Raw genomic sequence first — 9,774 nt, forward strand, 5'->3', positions numbered from 1 at the left:
GAGATTCGATCGTCGGTATCCCAATACCTTGTTCAATCTCATTACCGGCAAGTCACTTTACTCATACCGTAATGCATGATCCCGTGACCAAACACTTGGTCACATTGAGCTCATTATGATGATGCATTACCGAGTGGGCCCAGAGATACCTCTCCGTCATACGGAGTGAAAAATCCCAGTCTCGATTCGTGCCAACCCAACAGACACTTTCGGAGATACCCGTAGTGCACCTTTATAGCCACCCAGTACCCAAAGCACTCCTATGGTATCCGGGAGTTGCACAATCTCATGGTCTAAGGAAATGATACTTGACATTTGGAAAAGCTCTAGCAAACGAACTACACGATCTTGTGCTATGCTTAGGATTGGGTCTTGTCCATCACATCATTCTCCTAATGATGTGATCCCGTTATCAATGACATCCAATGTCCATAGTCAGGAAACCATGACTATCTGTTGATCAACGAGCTAGTCAACTAGAGGCTCACTAGGGATCTTGTGTCTATGTATTCACACATGTATTACGATTTCCGGATAACACAATTATAGCATGAACAATAGACAATTATCATGAACAAAGAAATATAATAATAACCATTTTATTATTGCCTCTAGGGCATATTTCCAACATATACAAGCCAAGTTCTATAATGAAAAATTCCCACAAGTAATATATGAAAGTGACAACATAGGAGACTCTCTATCATGAAGAACATGGTGCTACTTTGAAGCACAAGTGTGGAAAAGGATAGTAACATTGTCCCTTCTCTCTTTTCTCTCATATTTTTTTCTTTTTTTAGCTCTTTGGCCTCTTTTTTTATTTGGGCTCTTTGGCCTCTTTTTATTTTAAGTCTGGAGTCTCATCCCGACTTGTGGGAGAATCATAGCCTCCATCGTCCTTTACTCACATGGGACAATGCTTTAATAATGACGATCATCACACTTCTATTTACTTACAACTCAAGAATTACAACTCGATACTAGAACAAATATATGACTCTATATGAATGCCTCCGGCGGTGTACCGGAATGTGCAATGATCTAGCGTTACATGTATAAAAAATATTAATGGTGGCCAAGCCACAAATACTATGCCAACTACATGATCATGCAAAGCAATATGACAATGATGATATGTGTCATAATAAATGGAAAGGTGGAAGTTGCATGGCAATATATCTCGGAATGGCTATGTAAATGCCATAATAGGTAGATATGGTGGCTGTTTTGAGGAAAGGCATAGGATGGTTTAATGCACCGGCGAAAATTGTGCCGTACTAGAGTGGCTAGCAAAGGTGGAAGGGTGAGAGTGTGTATAATCCATGGCCTCAACATTAGTCATAAAGAACTCACATATTTATTGCAAAAAATTATTGGCCCTCGAAACAAATTAATAATTCGCATGCTCCTAGGGGGATAGATTGTTAGGGAAAGACCATCGCTCGTCCCCGATCGCCACTCATAAGGAAGACAATCAAAAATAAATCATGCTCCAACTTCATCACATAACGTAGGACCATACGTGCATGCTTCGGGAATCAAAAACCTTAACACAAGTATTTATATCAACCCACAATTACCAACTAGCATGACTCTAATATCACCATCTTTATATCTCAAAACTAATGCAAGGAACCAAACTTCTCATATATTCAATGATCTTCATGAAAGTTTTTATTATATCCCTCTTGCATACCCATCATATTAGGACTAAATTTATAACCTATGCAAATTGCCATACTATTTATAAGACTCTCAAATAATATAAGTGAGGCATGAGAGTTCACCAATTTCTACAAAATAAAACCATTGTAGTGCTCTAAAAAGATATAAGTGAAGCACTAGAGCAACTGTCTAGCTCAAAAGATATAAGTGAAGCACATAGAATATTCTAATGAATTCACGATTAATGTGTGTCCCTCTCAAAAGGTGTGTACAACAAGGATGATTGTGGCAAACTAAAAAGCAAAGACTCATATAATACAAGACGCTCCACGCAAGGTAAAACAGAAAAAGACTTTTTAGTGACTTGTTTATTTTAGAATGTAAATATATTGTGTTAATTAAGTGTGGGGTCCATTGCTCAGCTACGTTTTACCTCATAAATATATTGTGTTAATTAAGTGTGGGCCACAGTCAGCTTCCCAACCGGAGCTTACACTCCGATGTGATCTCGGGAACGGCGGCGATGCGCCGAGAGCAAGCTGCAGAGGCGGGGCAGGGAAGGTATGCACACATGCGCAGAAGCTTGCTCATGGGAGGCTCTGGAGCACCCACACAACAAAACATGTCCAGGGAAGCACGGAATGTCCATGCCCGGCAGCCATGGTGGCGGACGAGGCAAACCTCACGGGGACGACAACAAAAGCTAGGAATCGAGCATTTGTGGTCAGTGGAAAGGAAGAGGGGATCACCATGGGGATGTAGGTGCAGTCGCTGGGTTCTATAGATCACGAGAGGCCGCAAATCGGGGTCGGCGAGCGGCGAAAGGAGTTGGAGAAGATGGAGTTGATGACATCATCTATGTACGTATACAGTCAATCTCTTTGGTGGAGAAGGTCAGGGCGCCTCATTGGAGCACCAGGACACATCCGTTCTTCGAGGGAAGGACAATCGTCACGTACATGAAGTCATCGCATCGTCGGAGTCGTTTTGGACGTGACGACGCCAGAGGGTGAAGGGTGAGGGGGAAAGGAAGAGAGGGGGATGGTGAAAGAGGGCGGCGACGCCTGGGGAGCCAGCGGCGGCAGAGGCGCGGATCGACGGATCAGGGTTCACTGTAGCGGAGAGAGTGGCCGGCCGATCGTGAGGTAGGAGAGAGAGAGAGAGTTTTCCCTTTTCTTTTTTTCTTCTTTCCTTTTTCTACTTCAGCCCCACATGTAAGCGTGTGAGAGGGTGAGAGAAAGAGTTTTTTCATTTATTTTCTAGAGTGGGTCCCACCCGTAAGTGACATATGGAGTTAGGAGCAAAATGTCCAGCAAACGTCCAGATAGCGGCGAAAGTCCTTTGACTGGACGGTAACGGCACGGAAGGGCAATTCTATAAGTGCACCTAACGGGAAAGTGGTAAGCATGCTTTGAAATTAGGGGTAAATTTGAGTAGTGGATTCGAGTTAAGGGCATAAATGTAAAAGTCCCTTTTGTCTTTCTTCTTACCCTTTTTCTTGAAGGTAGTATTCTGCTGGACAGTGTTTTTTCCCTTGAACTTGTGAACAAAATTCTACACCACATTGGTGTTAGAAGAACCCTCTGCCCCTTTCACGTGTGAGTCCTTTGGTCTCAAGTTCTGCTCAACACTTAGATGACCGGTGACATTCTCAGCAGAGAAATCACATCTCAAGTGCTTCAGAGAAGTAGCAAAATTCTTCCATCCAGAAGAGAATTTTGCAATAATGCAACCCGCGACAAACTTGTCCGGCAACTCACACTTTAGGAGCTCCAGCTCCTTAGCGATGCACGGTAGCTCATGAGCTTGGTCTAATACAAAACGGTTATCAGCCATCCTGTAATCATGGAACTGCTCCGGCATACAGTTTGCTTCTAGCATCGGTTGCACCGAACTTAACTTCGAGCACATCACACAAATTTTTGGCAACCCGCATATGAATATATGTGTCAACCAACTTGTCTCCATCACACTCAGAACTGTTCCGACAAAGATGGTGGTTGCCTTCCTAAACGCCTTCTCCTGTTCAAGACCAATCGTTTTCATGGGAGACACACCACCAACCCAGAACACATTCATCACAGTGGGCCACAAGGTGATCCTTGTCTGCCAACCCTTAATGTGTCCCGGTAAACTTTTCCGGTTTCAGAGTAGCGGCGAAGCCTTGAAAAAGTGCTTAACATAAGGTTTTTGATTGTTGAAAATATAACGAGCAAATGGGGGGGTGAACGAATCATAGCATCTGCTTGGCCAGGCCAAGGCGTCGCGCCGAGGTGAGGCGACGGAGGAGGAGGAGCACGCGTGTACAACTCCTCTTCCCAAGCTTCCAATGGCATGTGGTACAACAGCCCTTATAAAGAAGTCTCGCTCTTCTTAGTGTAACCGTATGGTACTAAACTTCTCACCACTTATCATGCATCTAAATAGGTCTTAGAGATTAATCAATGATTATTGTCTTATAGGGACCAAAGCCCATCTATAATCCAACACTTTACATAGCTCTAAACTTAACCCATTGCGTATATATAGGAGTACATGATAGCTTTAAATAGGAGTATAAGGCAAGGTGGAATAAATCCTACGCTATCCTATATTTTCTAAATAAACATTATACTAAAGAAGATTAACAACGGGTTATTATCTTATATGGGCCAAAGCCCATCTATAATCCAACACTTTACTAAGCTCTACACCTACCCCATTGCGTCGAGACACAAGCTTAGAGCTTGCCACACATAATCAAAGAATCTGACAACGAGCAAACACGTCCTACTCTACTCACATGCTCTCCTACTCTATATACTTCAATAACCGAGACAAGCCGGCAGAGGACAAGTTTGCTGTATATATAACACGTAGTCTACTGACTATTAGTGACAAGTAATCTGTAACTTGTCTGATTGTCTTACCAGTCTGTAACAATGGTCCTGAGCTGGCCCTTTCCTTACCTGCTTCGATGGATCAACCAACACCCAGATCTCAATCATCCACGACATGACCAGCCTTTTGCTAAAATAATGAGAATCAAAGCAATAGGATTGGTGAGAGAGAGTCTATGAGGCCAATCATTAAAGGCAGAGGAACACACAGAGGAAAAAAAAAGTTAAGGGCAGGGGCATCTGATCCGAGTAAATTCAGAAGAAACAACAGCCATCTTTACCATGCATGTTCCTCCTCCTCCATCCATCCATCATCGAGATCTCGCACCATCTCACGTGGGCAAAGGTAGGCGAAGGTGAAGTTTCGCTTGCGGCTTCGATGAGATTCTGCATGCCCCAAGATGTCATTTTGGAATCATGCATGTGGTCATCTGCTACTGAGTACTTCTACTGACTACTACTGACCCTGACCTGAAAGTAGACAGCACCGACATGCTACGCTGCTGTCATCAGTCCTGGAAATACTTCAGGAATGGAGGGCACTTTATGGATTTTGTTGTGGGCTCGCTCAACCGACCGACGGAGGGCAAATTTAACAAATTTGACCCGTGGATGAAATCAAATCACAGTATGAACTGTCCGTAAAACTATTTCACGCGGCTGACCTTTTTGTGTAACGCCCGACACGAAGGCGCCACACTACATTGTGCAACGCCTCACAGATAGGCGCTACACGCCTGGCCAGCGTTGCACCCCAGACTGTCTAAAAATTGCTAAGTCATTATGCAGAGCCTAAGAGCTAGCGCTGCACTGTATAGTGTGGCGCCTAGCTCGCATGCGCTGCACTAGTGGTTGCACTACGAAATGAAGCAACCACTAGTGCAATGCCTAGAAGCTAGGCGCTACACTGTATAGTGTGGCGCCTAGCTCTCAGGCGCTGCACACTGACTTAATAATTTTTTGATCACACGGGTGCGATGCTGGCCAGGCATGTAGCACCTATCTGTGAGGCGTTGCACAGTGTAGTGTGGCGTCTTCGTGTCGGGCGTCACACAAAAAGGTCAGCCGCGTGAAATAGTTTCACGGACAGTTCATTATGTGATTTGATTTGGTCCATGGGTCAAATTTGTCAATTTTGCCCCGACAGAGGGCTAAGCGGGGGCAGGCAGGCCTCGACTCAAATTTCTAAAATACTTTTGGACGCTCAAGGGAAATATATAAATACTTTAGATTGGCACACACAATAAAATCTCCACTCAAACTTTCAGCCCCACTGACAAAATTTGTCGGACCACCACTGTGTGGGCATGTACTCGTAACGTAGCGGGCGATGGCTGGTTAATTGGCAAATAATGCTAGAAGAGAATCAATAGATGAAGAGAGACAGAACCAAAAGCCTTTTCAATCACCGAAACACACTTTATTGAATTATACTATGATCTATGGTAATTCACAGAGCAGAAACAGATAAATAAACTATATAAAACTAACCGATTATAACCTGGTCGTCCAACTACGCAAACTCCTTGACACGTCTAACAGGATACAGAGTGAATAGCTCAAGTAAAAAGACTTCACCTTCGATATCTATACTGCACTATTGGGCCTTACCGGCTTATTCTGTGAAGTACAAACTCCAAACTACACAGATCAAACACAAAGTATCACAAGAGCAGCTCCTGGTCACTTCACGGATTGCAAATGCAAATCACTGTCACGTTTCCTCTTCAGCGGCAGCAACCTCGTCACCTTAGCGGGTTGCTGTTTCTTCTTCACCCATTCTTCTTCTTTGGCTTTAGCCCGACGCCAGCCGAGATGCGCCGACAGGTTCTCCACCTCGACCTTCACCACGTCCTTCCTCACCCCAATGTCGGTGATGTACCTGCCGGCGCAGTACATCCCCGCCGTGACGGCGGCCATGCCCAGCGGGCCGGCCGACATGAGCCTGAACGGAGTCGAGAAGAGCGCCGCCAGCGGCACGCCGACGGCGGAGGCCGCCTGGCCGCTCCTCCCGATGCCCTGCTCGGGCGGCAGCAGGAGCCCGGTCTTGCAGTAGAGCGCGAAGTCCTCGCAGTTGTTCTCGAACACGTCGTAGCTGCCGAACCCGTTCTGGAGCAGGTACATCGCCCGGTGCACCACGGCATCCGCCGGGTCGGACGCGGCGGTGGTGCAGGTGCCGCCGCGGAGCTTCGCGAGGAACACGGCGGGAGGGACGCCGTACTCGAAGCCGTGGAGGGCGCCGTCGCGGAGGAAGCAGTCGAGGCAGGTGAGGATGACACCGCTGTCGGGGAGCTGGAAGCCGCAGTCCGGGAAGGTCGGGCACTCCGGTGAGCCGGCGGAAATGAGGCTGGAGATAGCCATGGCGGAGTCAAGGCCCGCCGTTCCCGCTTCTTTCTTCGTTGTGAAATGCACCACCTTGCTTCCGCCGACGTAAATACCTGAAGAAATTGAGCATGACATGCAATTCGAGATATAACAGAATCACTGTTCAATGACCATAGTACACACATACCTTTTCTATTCATTTGTTTTGCTTTTTATCTTAATTCCTTATTGAATGGCTACAAATGAATACTACTCGGAAACATGCCAGCTTTTTTATGCAGGTTTAGACATGTGGAGAGTGACCCCGTGTCCCCATGTATGTCCTGTTTCGGTACATATGTCCAAGGAGGACATCTGTATAATTGTCACTTGAGCAGCTGGGAACGATGGCTGCAAATGCAAGGGAGAAAGTATCATGATGTCCATGCATGTAGCCAGCGCATAGCGACACCACGAAGAAGAGTCCTTTATGTTCCCAAGTGTGGATTAAATTACGGCTGACAAAAGAAGGTTAAAAATGGAAAAAGATGCAAAGTAAAAGAGCCATAACGCAGCAGCTAGCCGGAAGAAGAAGAAGAAGAAGATGCATGAAGGCATCAAAGTGGAAAGAGGGCCACTTTGGTCACATGTAATAAAGGTAAGTAAATGGATGCTAAGATCGACACTTGAACACTGGAAAATTACACATGTGTAGTCACCAACAGTTTGTGTTAGATCACCAGTCACCAACAGTTGGTCTAGGTAACAGTTCTGGGTTATAGTTGCACTAAAGAAAGAGAATTGTAGAGCAGGTGAGCTAGTAGCATTATTTTTCTTTTCGCTGCGTGGCATATCGAGTCCATTTGGATCGTCAAATTCTGTCCGTGTCTGATCTAAAATACTTGCGAGTGGCTATTATCTTTTCTGCCAAATCACGTTGCGAAGTTGCAAACTGAAGCAAGATCCGCTTGAGCAATTGTACTGCTACTAGTTCGGTCATTAAATTTGGGGACTGTATACAATACAGCTAGACAGCTAGTAACGCCAATCAAGGATGCAGCAAATTCGACGGGACCCAGAAGCGTACCGACAGAAATACGCGTCCGCTATTAGGGAAGCCGACGAGGACGCTGAGCCTACTGTACGGCCAAGCTGCTGGAAATACACCCGGCATAATTAACTGCGAGAATCTGCTCGCGGACGTACGTACGGAGGGGATGGCAGCAGAGGCAGAGCACGAGCAGAGCAGAACGAGCAAGGCAAAACCGGTGTCGAAGCAACACTCCATTCCCTCCAGGTCCGAGAGCGAGCAAGGCAGAACAAAGCAATACGGTTAAGCTGCTGCAAATACACCCAGCGTAATTAACTGCGAGAATCTGCCCGCGGACGTACGTACGGAGGGAATGGAAGCAGAGGCAGAGCACGAGCAGAGCAGAACGAGCAAGGCAAAACCGATGTCGAAGCAACACTCCTCTCTCCGCCGAATTAGCCACCCGGAAACACGAAATGCGGCGAGAAGGGTCAAGGATGGCGGCCCCCAACATGCAATTCACACGTACCGTGGTGGGAGTAGGAGTAGGCGGCGCGCCATGTGTAGATGTGGTCGCCGGGCTTTAGCTCCGACCGCTCCACCCGGTGCGACAGCAGCCCCATCGCTCGCCCCGTTCGTTCCGGCAGTGTGTGCGCGCGCTCGCGCCGGAATTACGGGCGTGCTGCTTCTGGCCGGCGCCGCGCTGGAGCTGGCGAGGCGCGTGGCACCGAGTGATGCGAGGAAGACGCTGGCTCTCGGCTCCGCCCGTGGCTACTGGCTGGGCTGGAGGGGGAGGTCACGCTTGCCGCGCGATGGCTGGAGGGAGAGGTGAAGTGGGAAGCGTGGGAGTGAGCTAGATATCTTGACACCCGGGGGCATCGGCATGTGTGTGTGATCCGGGGTGCAGCCCTCGGGATTCGTGCGCGATCTCGGAGGGTGGGTGTACTGTCCTACGTGCCCTTCTTTTCACTCAACCAAGTACTGTATTTCGTTTTCCCAATTGACCGCTCCTCCTTCTCTCCAGCATGTAAATAAACTACACTGCAAAGATTGGACTATTTTAGATTTAGATTCTTTTGACAAGGAGAGGGTGAAAAGAAAAAGTACAAGCTGACCAAATAGAGCATGGTTTGTAGACCGAAAGATCAAGATGGCTTTAGAATTCATGACCTGCAGGTCAAGAATATGTCCCTACTTAGTAATGGTTGTTCAAACTTCTTATTGAGGATGGTGTTTGGCAAACCATGTTACGCAACAAGTATCTAGTCCAAAAGGTAGTGGCTCATGCCTATTGGAAATTTGGCGAATCGCACTTTTGGGCTGGTCTAATGGTGGCAAAGAAACATCTCTTTCGCTTTGGTTCTTTCGCGATAAAGGACGGGTCGGAAATTCATTTTTGGGAAGACATATGGCTAGGCAATGCCAGCCTCCGAGAACAATACCCAGCCTTATACACCATTGCTCGCGATAGAAATAATACTATTGCGCACGAGCTCAGTTCGTCTCCGCCGACTATTTCGTTCAAGCGGGACTTGATTGGCCCCCGACTTATGTCATGGCATAATCTTTTATCCCGACTGGATTCGATTAACCTGACACAAGGCCGGGATGTTATTCGCTGGAACCTTACTACATCGGGGTCTTTTACAATAGACTCTATGTATCGTGCGCTAATGCATTCTGAGGTACCAGTGAGTAATAACAAGAAAACTTGGAAGTCAAAGATTTCACTAAAAGTTAAAATCTTCATGTGGTATCTTCGTAGGGGAGTTGTGCTAACCAAAGACAACCTTGCACGACGCAACTGGCCAGGAAGTAAGCAGTGTTGCTTTTGCGCTCATGACGAGACAATCAAGCACCTCTTTTTCCAATGCAAGTTTGCACGTTCTACATGGT

The 9,774-nt window shown here is 46.7% G+C and overlaps 1 protein-coding gene across 1 annotated transcript; it reads right to left on the reverse strand.

Moving 5' to 3' along the window:
• Positions 1-5,942: 5,942 nt before the first annotated feature.
• Positions 5,943-8,747, reverse strand: LOC109734317 (protein LEAD-SENSITIVE 1). The gene is made up of 2 exons (XM_020293533.4): positions 8,408-8,747; positions 5,943-6,982 (listed from the first exon to the last, which is right to left on the reverse strand). Exons 1-2 carry the CDS (start codon positions 8,499-8,501, stop codon positions 6,228-6,230), a joined length of 849 nt encoding a protein of 282 aa, XP_020149122.1. The 5' UTR covers positions 8,502-8,747; the 3' UTR covers positions 5,943-6,227.
• Between the last annotated feature and the right edge of the window lie 1,027 nt (positions 8,748-9,774).

The sequence above is a fragment of the Aegilops tauschii genome, chromosome 7, assembly GCF_002575655.3.
Source record: "Aegilops tauschii subsp. strangulata cultivar AL8/78 chromosome 7, Aet v6.0, whole genome shotgun sequence".
Taxonomy (NCBI): Eukaryota; Viridiplantae; Streptophyta; class Magnoliopsida; order Poales; family Poaceae; genus Aegilops; species Aegilops tauschii.